Source organism: Dermacentor silvarum, chromosome 10, assembly GCF_013339745.2.
Source record: "Dermacentor silvarum isolate Dsil-2018 chromosome 10, BIME_Dsil_1.4, whole genome shotgun sequence".
In the NCBI taxonomy this organism is placed as follows: Eukaryota; Metazoa; Arthropoda; class Arachnida; order Ixodida; family Ixodidae; genus Dermacentor; species Dermacentor silvarum.
In genome coordinates, this window is record NC_051163.1 from 119,145,078 (window position 1) to 119,159,829 (window position 14,752).

At 51.1% G+C, this 14,752-nt stretch overlaps 1 protein-coding gene across 1 annotated transcript; it reads left to right on the forward strand.

Annotated features, from left to right (window-relative positions):
- Positions 1-10,363: 10,363 nt before the first annotated feature.
- LOC119431798 (uncharacterized) lies at positions 10,364-11,181 on the forward strand. The gene is made up of 2 exons (XM_037699266.1): positions 10,364-10,822; positions 10,879-11,181. The coding sequence occupies exons 1-2, from the start codon at positions 10,364-10,366 to the stop codon at positions 11,179-11,181; spliced, it is 762 nt and encodes a 253-aa protein (XP_037555194.1).
- The last annotated feature ends 3,571 nt before the right edge of the window (positions 11,182-14,752 follow it).

Below are 14,752 nucleotides of genomic sequence, written 5' to 3' on the forward strand. Positions count from 1 at the left end.
GGTGTGGACGTAAATGACCTTATTCAGCAGCAAACGAGACACTAGGCGACTTGTATGCATGGTCGACCGTAAACTCCTACAAATAACTGCTTAAAACCAAAGCCATTCTGTTTTGATCGAAGGGAACACGTACACAGATACTTCAAAACTATAGCTAATGATTCTGCAATTGATTTTTCTTCGACAGCTAAGCATTGGGGATAGTTTTTCACGAGCATATGTTATGGGATTCCCATTGTGAAATGGTTGTGGCGACACACTGCGCACAAACCGGCGCAGCCTCCGCCTCGCCACTTGCTAGCCCGGGGTGACACGGCTGCATGCTGCGCCACGCCTCCGATAAGGGACAGCGCCACCGCAGCGTCACCGGAGGCTTACGTCACCGACGGTGGATATAAACCCAAGCTGCCAAGCTCGAAACCTTCTTCCTTCGCTAACCATTCGAGCGTAGTGGCGGTATGCTCGCCCCGCCGCTGCTACTACGCTAATAAACAGTCGTTATGTTTCATGTTGGGATGCGTCCTTCCATCGACGCGGCATCCCACATCTGGTGACCCGGAAACCGAACAAACCGCACCGCCATGGCTGAATCAGAAGTCCTCACCGCTCTTCGCCAGCAAGTGCAACAACTTCAACAGGATCTGCAGACCCAGCAACAGCAGCATTCTCGCAACGCGTCCACAACCGAGGCCGTGCCTGCCGGCTCCGCTGAGGACGTCACAGCTCCTACAGAAGGCATCCCGCACGCTGCCTCATACGACACCTGGCGCGTCGCCATCAAGCTTCCGCCGTTTCCGGTGGACTCGCCCGAGGTCTGGTTCGCCCAGGTCGAGGCCCAGTTCTCCCTGGCGCGCATCACGCAGGACCAGACCCGCTACGATTACGTCGTCGCCCACCTGGACGCACGTTATGCCAACGAGGTCCGGGATATCCTTGCCAACCCACCAACGGCCAACCTCTATGAACGCCTGAAGACTGCACTTATCCGCCGCCTGTAGCTGTCGGAAGAACAGAAGATACGACGCCCAAATTAAGGGTCTCGTGAGCAAAATAGATCAATTGGTCGCAAAGGCAGACCAAGGGACGGCAAACGACCAGGCAGAAAAAAACGCTGCGGCGGAGGCCCGCGGAAAAATGCCTCGTAGAAGGTCACCCCCTCCGACTTCTAGCAAAACACAGGCACCGCAGAGGCAGGAAGCCATGGAGTCTGAAGAGGCTCAGACTTGCCAAACGGCTCAGCTAGCGAAACGGCTACGCATTCAACCGTTGAAGAACAGAAACAACTCACGTATGGCGAAACGATCATTCAAGCGGCAATGAAACGCATGAAAGATCGACTTAACACGCTCGAGACTAAACACGAAAAGTATGGGGCACGAGTGGCGGCCATCGAGATCAGAATGAAACCCACATTGTTAAGGAAGGAACGAATGAGTAGGATCAAGAAGGCCATCTCAATGAGGAAGGAACGCCTGGAGACAGCCGCCAACGAGGGCATTGACGCAAAGTAGAAATAGAAGGACTAATAAAATGGGCCGCAAAGAGCTCACGACCATTTTTCAATGGGACTGCCGAGGAATAAGATACAAAGACATGGAATTGGCACTCCACATGAATCAGGTTGAAACTAGGCCGGCCATTCTTGTTTTACAAGAGACAAGGGGAGTCCCAAAAATTCCGGGATACGTTACATACACCGACCCAACCAAAATGGGTACGGCGATCCTAGTGGAGAATCACATAGCAGCTACAAAACACCTTACTGCACAAGCAGGGTGCGAGCACACGCTGGTGGAAATACACGCAAAGGAAATTGGAAGTAAAAATAATATTTTCGTTATGGAGCGTATACTGCAGACCATCGCAAAGACACTATGATTCGATCGAGTTGCGATGGACGCGAAGAAATTGGCCGGGAACAGGCCACTCCTGATTTTGGGCGATTTCAACGCGCCGCACACCTTATGGGGTTACAAATTTCAATCCAAGAGGCGAAAGGCTTTGGTCAAGACTATGGCAGACTTGGACCTTTTTCTACTCAACGAACCCGGCGTAGCCACAAGAGACAACAGCGTCTCAAGAGATACAACACCAGACCTGTCCTGGCTCAGCGGAATGCTGGATATCTCGTGGAAGCGTGAGGACGTGGACTTGGGCTCTGACCACACCATAATCACACTCACCATACGGGGCCCAGACTTCCGGGCTAAGCTGGGAGCATCTCGCATAACGGACTGGGATAAGATGCGTTCATACACACATCAAGACGGCGAAGACGCGGACTTAGGGATCCCGCATGATACCTCGTACAAGACATGGGCCAAGAAACAAAAGAAGATCCTCGACAAATTCACCCAAGAAATTGCAACTACAACGAAGGTACCTTTCGTCGACAGCAGGCTCGCTCACACGTGGGCGGCCAGGCACTCGCTCACGAAGCGCTGGAAGAGGCAAAGGCACAACAGGAAGCTTGCGCGTCGGATAGCCGAGCTTAACAACGAAATTTCGGAATACGTGGCCAAGCTCAGCAAAGAGACCTGGCTGCAGGTATGCGACGGCCTTCAGGGACGGCTATGCGTGGGCAAGACATGGAAACTGCTGAGGCACCTCATAGACACCGCAGGCAGCAAGACAGCAAGCAACCGGTTGCTGACGAAGGTCCTAAACACATACGACGGAGACAGCGACCGGCTTATGAAGGCCCTAGAAGACCAATATTTTCAAACGGAGCGAGGGCAACACCCGATCCCGCGAGAATACACAGGACCCAGCAATGAAGACCTGCACAGGCCGTTCACGATCCCCGAGATGTGGACAGCAATTGACGAGAGCAACAAGAAAAGAGCTCCGGGGAGAGACGCCATCACCTATAGGTTGCTCGCCAACATGAGCGGTAGGACGGCACAATCTCTGCTCGAACATATAAATAAAGCTTGGGAAACCTCTCAACTCCCGCCAGGGTGGAAAGAGGCTGAGGTGCGATTCATTCCCAAACTGGGTAAGGCCCCCGCGATCGAAAACATGAGGCCAATATCGCTGACCTCCTGTGTTGGCAAGGTGATGGAGCGTATGGTACTACGTCGCCTTCAGGAACACCTTGAGGTCTCCGACCAACTTCCGAAGACGATGTTTGGGTTCCGCAAGCATCTATCAACACAGGACGTCATGCTTCAGCTTCAAGAGCTGGTAATTAAAAGAGCTACGCGAAACAGCCCCAGGGCAATCCTCGCCTTAGATCTCAAAGGGGCGTTCGACAATGTTACTCATGCTAGTATACTCACCAACCTCAATGAGACGAGGTGCGGGAGGCGCACTTTCGGATATGTCAAAAACTTTCTGTCCTCACGCAAGGCACGAATATCAATGGGTGAAGAGCGATCAGAGCCAATTGAATGGGGGAGCGGGGCACCCCACAGGGAGCAGTGTTATCACTAATCCTGTTTAATCTGGCCTTACTCCCACTGCCACGATTGCTAGACCAAATCGAAGGAATCGGACACGCGTTGTACGCGGACGATGTTACAATATGGACGGAGCAAGCGGGCTCCGACGGCTGGATGGAGGAGACACTCCAAGCGGCAGCACTCACAGTGCACGAGTACGCGAAGGCCTGTGGACTCAGCTGCGCGCCGCAAAAGTCGGAACTCCTCGTAATCCAACCAGGAAAGCCCCGCAAGCAGCCCCCACCAGACATCTGCATCCAAATGGACGGCACCACAGTCAAGCCGGCGGACACATGTAGAATTCTCGGACTCTTAATACAAGACAATGGCAAAGCACATGCCGCCATCGCCAAGATGAAGACCAGCGCGGAGAAGATCCTAGCCATGCTGAGCAGGGTTTCAACTAGAAACAGAGGACTCAGGGAAGACGACGCCCTCAGACTAGTACAGGCATTCATAACATCCAGGATAACATATTCGGCCCCGTATCTCAATCTAGACAGGACTCAAAAGAATACACTCGATACCATGACCAGAAAGGCCACCAAGCAAGCCCTGGGCCTACCCATCTATTCGTCGACCCAGCGCCTGCAAGCCATGGGGGTACACAACACAGTCGACGAACTCATAGAAGCCCACCTGTCTAACCAGCGACTTCGCCTGAGCCAGACAAATCATGGCCGCGCGGTGCTGGATAAGATAGGGTGGCGCAAGGAGAGAGCAACAATCAAGAGGTACATCCCAACTGATGGGATGACGACAATCACCACCAAGCCCTTACCCCGAAACATGACGCCGGAGAAAAATGATGGCAGGAGAGAAGCAAGAGCTCAGGCAATTAATTCCAAAATGCAGCGATTGGAGCGAGTCCTATACGTGGATGCGTCCCTCGTCAAGGGCAGCAGCAAAGCAGCGGTGGTGGTAACCGACGGGGAACGGTTGGTAATCAGCGCTGCACTCAACACCAGAGAGTCAGCGACCGCAGAGGAAGTGGCCATAGCCCTGGCGCTGGTCCAACCGGGCGCCAGGGTAGTGGTTACCGACTCCAAAAGAGCTTACGGCGGCTACAGGAAAGGGGTGATCTCCTCAGAGGCAGCCGCAATATTAGCGAAGAAAAGGGCACCCGAGCGAGCCGTAGACCTTGTATGGGTGTCTGCCCACACAGCGGTAGCCAGCAACGTCATAGCCGATTACTATGCGCCAGCGATGACACTCCGGGCAGGGCAGGACGCCGACACCACCAACCCGGTGCTCACGTACAAAGAGATTACCTCCGAGTATAGGGAGGATTGGCGCACCTTCCCCGGGCCGCACCGCACCCTGAGCATGGAACAACAAACAATCATCAGGCGCATTCAGGCGGGTTCGCTTACCCACCCTGCCCTGATGAATAAATTCTACCCAGAAACCGAAGAGCACATTTGTCCATTTCGCAAAAATAACACACGCACCCTCGCACACATCTTGATGGAGTGCATGTCACTCAAATCCCCTATACCCCCCATCCCCCCTCCGTCCCCCGCTACCCCACCCCATGAGCGATGGGAGACCTTACGGTCCAGCCCCGCCCTGTCGATCCAGCTTGCGCTGGCGGCTAGGGGCCAGGAGCTGCTGGCAATATATGGGTCCCAAAACCAGGGAACCACCCCGTCCGTCGTCTGAGAAGACGCCGTCATTTTGAGCTCAATAAATGTTTCTCTCTCTGTCTCTCTCTCGCGGCAACCTGATAACAACGGCCCGTGTAACTACCACCGACGCTTCGGGGACAGAGCCCGGCAATGTCGACCACCCTGTTCCGTGGGACATGCGGAAAACGCCAACGGCAGCTCGTAGAGACGGTCGCAAGCTGTCAACCCGGAGGCCGTCGCATCTTCGTCACCGACCAAATCACGAAGCAGCGGTTCCTTGTCGACAGCGGTTCCGACATTTGCTGCTAACCGCGAGCCCATCTTCAAGGTCCTCGTCTGCCTAAGTCTTTCGAGCTCAGTGCGGCAAACCGCTCCACAATCAAGACGTACGGCTCGCTCCGCCTGCGCATCCAGCTCAGAATTTACGCCATGACCTTCACTGGAACGTTGTCATCGCCGAGCCAATCCTCGGCTCAGACTTTCTGGCAGCGTTGCCAGGTTCAACGAGGCGGCGTAGCCAAAAGCTAGAGAAGTTGTAGCCCAAATGTAGCCAAACAGAAAAAAAGTTCATAATATTTCGTAGCCAAATATAGCCATTTTTATTTGCAATTTTAGTTGTGTACACATTTTCATATTCCACTACGCCAATCCTTTTTTTGCACAACCCGTTGAAACAAAATGTGGGTGCCGCCGTGATGGTCGGGCCTTTATATCAACAAAAGCGACATTATGCTTACAGAGAACACTTTTGGTTGGCCTCGGAAACTCTTAAGTTTCAGCGAATGGCTGCAGAGAGCGAATCAGTGGTTTTATTTTATGACAGATAGTACTAAGTTATTATATTTAGTTATTTACAGTAATATTAACTACGAACTCTGCTTTTTAGCTGTCATGAACACAAAATAATGTTCAGCGTCATCGATCTCTCACGCTATCTCTGCCTACGGCGTAGAAGTTCAGCTGTCCAGCTGTCCAGCTATCTGCGACGGCGACGTGTTTACGGCTTATTTTTTGATGAGCTAAAACAAGTCTTTCGCGCTATGATACCTCGCGTTATTTCTCTCATCTTCCTATCCTGTTTCCTGCTTTTATTTCCCTTTGTTTTTCAATTAGCTTGGCCCGGATTAGCTAGGACACACACTACCTATATAGTGTCCATTTTCATCAACCTGGCCGCCATCTTAGGTCTCTATAGCACGCCAACAACATACGTTAAGAAAAGGGACAGACAACAGATACCACTCACTGTCTGAAACAGTGTAAGCGGAGCTTTGAAAGATTACTGCGCAAACCGGCACACTAGTGTAAGAAGTGCGCAGTCGTTTTCGGCGACGAGCACGTCCCGAACTAACTCGCTCGAAATGGTAAAAGCCGCGACGGCTTTTAATTGATAACAGTGGTAATGCTGTGAAAACTGGTTGCTCTCAAAAAGCAAACCATGTTGATGGCTAATGACGTTTTAGAATAGGGGCCCCTGAAGGTTGGGGCACCAAAGAGCTTTGCAGGTGTTAGCGTTGGGGGGCATGCAGGAATGAAGAGTTTTTGAATAGTCGTTTTGCGTTTGCGGATAGCGTGTTGCGTTTGCAGTGTCACTACGGCGTCAAAGGAACGCTGTTATAAATATTATAACAAAATATACTATTTTATGATAGGAAAACCAATTTAGACTTTCGTGTTCTCGCCTTTTATTACAATTTAGAACTTATTCTATTAGCAGCATGCCACTTATTGCGCTTAGTTTTGAGTAACCAACTTTACGCACCTTCAACCAGCCAAGTCAATCCGTGATAGGCCTGCGAGCCATGAAATCGACAACTGAATTCGGAATCATCGTCGTATAATGAATCAATCTTCATTACACATGTTGGGAGAAAGCGATGACCGCAAACACTTCTAGCTTACGAACTTCACGCGTTATCACGAATGGTTGGAGCCTTCGCTTCGATGGGCGCTACCATGTTTGTTGACGAAAGCTTTTGGGGTAGCTTTTCGGGCTCCCGCTAAATCGATGAAATAGCGGGCCCGACGCAAAACCCAAACACAGTTCCCATTGTGCGCATGCGCAGTGGCTTCGACGCTATTTCTTTGGGGCTCCAATACGTTTGAGGCCTCTATTCTAAAACTCTAAACGCTGGGATTTTAGGTGCCAAAACCACGATATGATTGGGAGGCATAACGCAGTGGGTTACTCCGGATTAATTTTGGCCCTCTCGCGTTATTTAACGTACACCTAAATCTAACTACACGGGTGTTCCTGCATGTCGGCTTGATCGAAATGTGGCCGTCGTGGCCGGGAATCAAACCCGCGTCATCGAGCCAGCAGCACGACACCTCACAAGCTAAGCTCACACGGTGGGTGAAGTTCATGTGACGTGGTAACTGATGTCATCGTGGCAAACATGTTTCGATATTGGCATTCATGACGTTACGGGGAAACCATCTAGAAGTAAAGGCACCAGAGCCCACCTTTGGCTCGGGATCTTCCTCCCATTCTTTTTTCTATGTTCTCGCATACTTGGCCCACTTCCCCATGTTTGGATTGTCCTCTCTGAGGAGGATCCGATCTTGCGTCCAACCTATCGAAATGAATCTCGAATCTAAGCACGAAGAAAAATTCATCTAGTAGGAAAAGGAAAATGGCAGTAAAGCTTTGCGTCAGAAACGTGGAGTAGGTCGAAAGGTGTGCCAGGCGCGATACTTAATCCGGAAGACATGGCCATGAGCGCACTGGAGCCTGCCATGTACCCGTGCTTCCCTTTTTTTCATGTAGGCGCCACTATCGTCCGACGGCCTCAACCCTATGTTATTGCTCTCCTTTCCTGAGCATAGCCATGTTGGTATAGTGTACTGTGAAAAACCCACTACTCCCAGGTTCATCCCGATCTCCGGGGATCGGGTGCCTAACGGTCAAGCAGAGTGTAAGTTTAAGTGCACCAAAGATCAAAGACACCGGCTCAGACAACAGCGCCGAGAGGCAAGGAAAAGTGGGGGGGGGGATCATTTCGCGCACGCAAACACGCACAGGCACGCGGCCGGCTCAGCCAGCTAAAACACGTACAGCCTTCGATATTTGCTTCTACCCGATCAGAGCCACCTCTGGAGCGTCGATTAGGGCGACACTTATAGCCCAAACACAGCCAAGTCGCAGATTTTCAGTAGCCCAAATATAGCCACATAGCCAACTCGTCGAAGTCAACGCCAAAAAAAATTTTCCCTTAGCACAATTTGGCTATATATAGCCAAACCTGGCAACACTGCTTTCTGGCCCACTACAACCTCCTTCCAGACTGCCGCAACGACCTCCTCATCGACGCAACAACGGGACACTCCACACCAGGCCAGCGAACGACCGCCCAACAGCCAAGCATCAAGGTACTCAGTGTTGACAGACATTCGCCGTACCACGCCATCCTAACCGAATTTCCCCGATTGACGCGCCCCAGCGGACTGCCACGCAAAAGGGCAGCACACCACCGTGCACTACATCCGGACCACTTCAGGGCGCCGGTTTTCTGCAGCGCCCGTCGCCTTGCCCCGGACCGCATGCACATAGCCAAAGCAGAGTTCGAGGTCATGCTCCGCGAAGGAATCGCCCGCCGCTCTGACAGTCCATGGGCCTCGCCACTCCACCTTGTGCTGAAGAAGACCGAAGGCTGGCGGTCCTGTGGGGACTACCATGCCCTCAACGCGCGCACCATCCCGGACAGGTACCCCGTCCACCACATACAGTACTTCGCCGATCGCATTCATGGCTGCCACGTGTTCTCCGTGCTAGACTTGAAGGCCTACACACAGATACACGCCAATCCGGATGACATCCCGAAAACAGCAATCACCACTCCCTTTGGCTTGTTCGAGTGTCCCTTCATGAGCTTCGGCCTGAGGAACGCTGGACAAACCTTTCAGCGCTTCATCGACGAAGTCGTCCGCGGCCTCAACTTCTGCTTCGTTGACCTGGACGACATACTGGTATTTTCCCGCGACGCCGAAGAGCACCACAGGCACCTTGTCTGCTGTTCCAACGCCTCGATGACCACGGTCTATTCGTCAATATCCAAAAAAGCACGCTAGGCGCTTCCGTCGTCCACTTCCTCGGCCACGAAGTTTCATCTGAGGGAACTCGGCCCTTGCCCTAACGCATCTCGGACCTGCAAAATTACCCTCAACCCACCACCGCTAAAGACATTCGCTGTTTCCTCGGCATACTGAACTTTTACAGGCGTTTCTTGCCACACGCAGCCGATTACCAGGCTCCCCTCCACGATGCTTTGGCTGGCCTACGAGGAAACCAACCTGTCACGCGGACACCGACGTTAGCGAAATCTTTCGAAGAATGCAAAGCCGCCCTCTTCACCGCCACGCTTCTCACCCATCCCGTGCCAGACGCTCCCTTGGGACTCTTCACGGACGCATCTTGCTTCGCCATTGGCGCCGCCCTCATGCAACGCGTGGACAACACCTGGCGTCCCTTGGCGTTCTTCTCCAAGAAACTCGCAGCTCGGAAAACGACCCCTTCAACCGGCAGTTCCACTGACGAAATCACCACCACCGCCCCGACAAGTTTGCCAGCCTACTAAAGAGAACTTCTGGCGATATACGAAGTAGTGCAACACTTTCGCCATATTATCGAAGCACAGAACTGCACCATCTATACCGACCACAAGCCTCTTACCTACGCCTTCTCTCAACGTCGCGACAAACTCCCGCCTGTACAGGAGAACCAACTCTCGTTCATTGCACAGTTCACCACCGACATCCAACACGTCAGCGGAAAAGACAACGTGGTCGCCGACGCGCTTTCACGTGTAGCAGCCATCAACTCCGTGCAGTTAACAGCGGATGTCCTCGCCGAGGCTCAGACTATGGACGCCGAACTGCAGGAACGTCTCAAGGGCAGGTCCTCACTACAGCTGACACAAGTTCCCATTCCAGGGTCGACAACCACAATCTGTTGCGACATGTCGACAGGACGAAGTAGGCCCTATGTGCCCCTGTCCCATCGCCGTGGTCTTTTCAACCAGCTCCACAACCTCAGTCATCCCGGCATACGCGCCTGTGCGTGCCTCGTGGCTGACCGCTATGTCTGCCCCTCCATGCAGCGGAATTGTCGTACCTGGCCGCGCTCCTCATTCAATGCCAACGCGCTAAAGTCACCAGGCACGTCACGTCACCACTCGGAATATTCCCTCAGCCCTCTGGTCGGTTTGAGCACGTCCACCTCGACATCATAGGACCCTTTCCCCCGGCCGGACCCTATCGCTACTGCCTCACCGCCATCGACCGGTACACTCGATGGAGGCATGGCCCCTCGAGGGAATCAACGCGAAAGACGTCGCCTCGGCCTTCTTCACCCGCTGGATTGCTCGTTTCGGCGCCCCCCACTGCGTGACCACCGAGCAAGGACGACAGTTCGAGTCGCACCTTTTCAGGCTCCTCGGGCTGACCTTCGGTTTTGAAGGCTTGAGCACCACCAGTTACCACCCCTTCGCTAACGGAATACTCAAGCGTTTCCACCGACAGTTCGAAGCAGCCATTATGTGCTACCCAGACACAACCTGGCTCGAGGCCATCCTAGCCGTCATCCTCGGTCTACGTGCCACCTTCAAGACGGCCATACACGCTACACCAGCGGAGCCCGTCTACGGGGAACCACTTCGTCTCGCAGGTGAATTTCTCGCTGCACTGCCTTGCAGCACTACGACGTCAGATCCCACCAACTTCGTCGCCCGGTTCCGACGCACCATCGCCCCCGTACGCCCGTCACCTGCAGCCCAGCACTGCAAGGGTAAACACCTTTCGTGTTCAAGGAGCTAGCATTGTGCAAGCACGCTTTCCTCCGTGACGACACCGTCCGCAGGCCTTTCCAGCCACCCTACAGCGGACCCTACCTGGTCGTCCATCGTGACGACAAAAACTTCACTCTGCGCCTGAACGGGAACGACGTCCGCGCCTCGATTGACCGGCTCAAGCCCGCCTACATCGGTGTGAACGAACCGGGCAGCGCCACTCCATCCACAGGCATCCATCCGCCGCCGCCGACGTCGCAGCCCGCTCCGATCACGACACGCTTTGGACGTCTGGTAGGCCTCCCAGATTTCTACAGACCCTGAGGGCTCTACACACCGTAAAGGGGGCGGGGGGGAGGGGGGTGTGATGTGGCGACACACTGCGCACAAACCGGCGCAGCCTTCCCCTCGCCACTTGCTAGCCCGGCGTCACACGGCTGCATGCTGCGCCACGCCTCCGATAAGGGACAGCGCCACCGCAGCGTCACCCGAGGCTTACGTCACCGACGGTGGATATAAACCCAAGCTGCCAAGCTGGAAACCTTCCTTCGCGAACCGTTCGAGCGCAGCGGCGGTATGCTCGCTCCGCCGCTGCTACTACGCCAATATACAGTCGCTATGCTTCATGTTGGGATGTGTCCTTCAATCGACACGGGATCCCACAGGTAAGAAAAAAGCTAAGTACGGCACTAGGCATGCTTAGGAGATGTTAGTCATTTCTACCGACTTCTCAGATGGTAATTACGTACAACACACTTTTTTGTTCACACCTACGCTATGGCCTTTTGGTGCGGGGCACTGGCACCGTGCAATCTAAGCAAAAATTACTCACGCGTCAAAAAAAATGCATTACGTTGTATTGCAAATGCCGAATATAATGCACATACCTCGTTTTCATTCAATAAATTTAAAGTGTTAAGATTTGATAACATGTATTAATGTTGTGTATTAGTGTCTTTCAAAGCTGAGTTTAACAAAGGAATTAATAATCTTACCTCCACAGCATGTTTAGAGCGCAGCGCCTCGTCTCGACCCACTAGACAGAGCGATTATTGCAAGGTTCCTCGATGCCGAACAATCTATGGTCTCCAAATGCTGAAATATTCACTCCCACACATACTTAACAAATTAAATTTTTCATTAGAGCGACTGCGCTTCCTTTCTTTCGCGACAGGATGTGTCCTATCATTTTTTACTGACTTGATGTCTTTCCTCTTGTTTTTTGTTGCAAAAAAGCGGCATAAAATGCAGCACTTTTTCGATTTTGAAAAATTTTTTTGCAGGAGTGCAAATTTTTTTGCATTTTCGTTTTTGTATGATTATGTTCCTTAGTGTGCCAATTTCACTATATATTTTATTATCTTATGTGCCTATTGTTTACATCACTTTACGAATTCTGTCAATTTTCTGCCTTGTATTGCTGGGATGTGGGGCCCGTCCAGCTACGTTTATATCGCAGCTTTTTTCCCGCATTCCACACCACACATTGCCTCTTTGCTTCACGTATGAATATAAAAAATGGAAATATTGAAACACTGTGGTGAAATAAACTTTAAAGGTTTGATCATTTATATATTGACAACGTGCGTCATAACTGGGACACTGCCTTCAATAGTTAATAGCTCCTGGCTTTGATTGTAGCGCAATATTTCCAAGGGCATCTTCATCATTAGGTTGACATTTCAATCATTCTGCCATAAATCTTGCGCTTTTGAATCTTAATGCCAGAAGCATAACAAGTTTTCAGATTCTTTCACTGGTTTCTTCATGTTCTCCTCATATTCCCAATTCACGCCACCCGGTTACACTGGTGTCCGGTGTGACCGCCAGAATAAGAAAGGTGGTGGTCTTGCTTTGCTTTTACTTTCCGATTTTAACTTTAAGGTTTTACCAGGTCCTTGTAATGTAGAATCGGTTTAGTACAAGTTACTAGTGCATAAACAGAATTTAACAATTTGTGGTCTTTATCGCCCCCCTGATAGCTCTAGTGACTGATATTTTTTCGCATTTCATACATGACCATAGCCTCGACAGTTCTAACTTAATCGTTCTTGGTGAATTTTACGTTTCCGCAATTCACTGGCCTTCGCTCACATATTCCGCCACTAGTGCCGCTATTTTTAGAGACCTAATCACATTTTATTCGCCACATAACCTGATCCAATTAGTTGATAATAATGATAATAATACGCGGCAGAACACCATACTTGACTTGGTCTTTATCAGTGATAGTCTTGCTCATCTAGGCTTTAAGTACGATACCATGGGAGGAATCTCGGACCATAATGCAGTTGTCGTACAGAGTAACTGCCCTATGCCACATGAACGCTTTAGCTATTCCACATTTTGTGATTTTGACAAGGCTGACCATACGTCTACCACTGATACTCTGGCAGATAACTTTGACCATTTTTAACACGAAAGTGTTTTATGCCGGGGTCCACCAAGACTTCACTGACGTATTTCCGTCACGGAAATACGTCATAGAACATAATACAAAGAAAGAAACCAGAAGAAAAAGTTCCACAAACATGCAAAATTTGGAAATCGAACCCACGACCTCTCGGTCCGCGACGATAGATCGCCGAGCGTTTAACCCATTGCGCCACAAACGCATTTGCAGAGAGCTACACAGACGCGCCTTATATATCTAACACTCCTCCGTGTACCCGCGTTCTTGCTCGGGGCGGTGCCGCCGCCTACGAGCAGAAAAGAGAGGTACTGCATTATGACACTAACGCGCACCGACAGTGAACGCTTCGGTGGTCTCAGCACTACGACGCCTCGATGCCAGCATTCGAAGGGACGCTGGCATCAAGAAGCACTACCAACGCCACTTAGGTGGCGTTCACCGTACTCAGCACAGCGGAGCGTGGCCTCCGCAATTAGCTCTGAAAATGTTTCTGAAGTTGATCGCGGAGGCTGCAATTACGACGCGCTGTACGCGCTGATTTCGCTGATTTGACTCGGTGACGATTCAGTTACGTGCTTTGTCTTGCGCGTTGTATTAGTGTGTCAGTTACGTGCTTCGTCTTTCGCGTTGTGCTAGCGTGTGCAGCGTAGTGCAGCTTCCATATGCACGACGGTTGCTCATGGTCATCGACGTTGGTAGTCGTGATGGAGGAGACGTGCCACCAGGCGTCAGCGTGGGTGCATCAACGCCTAAGGGCGCTTTAGCCACAAAACACCAATAGACATTATATATCAATGTGCAATAAACATTACACTACTTCTGTGAAGACACGTTTCACTTTCGTGTTCTATACCGATTCCTATATAAGAGGGATCAACCACATTTTTTTGTCATTCAGTACCAAAAGTCATGTTGAAAGTCTTGTTGATTGCTTTGATACGTTGGTGAAATCTTGCATCTACAGCTACGTTCCATTCAAAACAAGAAATATAAATAATAGACTTCCTTCGAATAACCGGGATATCTTGCACCTGTCACGCTCTGTCGGTAGCCTACGTAAACCAAAGCAATCTAATCCGCCGCTTCGCGCTCCTTTTGCACAAGCCAAGGAGGAACTTCGTACCCGTACTAAAAACGCTCACGATTTCTATTTTTAATGCAACTTCCGATACTACTCAAATCAAATCCTCGCAGGTTCTGGACATCAATCTTGCCTAGTGCGACGGGCCGTATCTCTTTCAAGATAAATGGCGCTGTTACTAACAACCCCATCGTAGTTTAGAATGCTTTTAACTCGTACTTCCAATCTGTTTTCACTCTCGATAACCATGTAATTCCAAAGTTAATTACGATGCAAAATCTAATAAACTAAGCGATATCGTAATAAGTTATGATGGTCTCTTATACAATCTTGAATCTCGACACTAAAAACCGTACTGCTTGAGATGGTATCCCGAATTCTTTCCTTGTAAGATACTCCCT

Coding starts and splice junctions, on each gene's coding strand:
- LOC119431798 (XM_037699266.1), top strand. CDS start 10,364: ATGGAGGCATGGCCCCTCGAGGGAATCAACGCGAAAGACGTCGCCTCG. Junction 10,823..10,878: donor TCCGACGCACCATCGCCCCC/GTACGCCCGTCA, acceptor TTCGTGTTCAAG/GAGCTAGCATTGTGCAAGCA.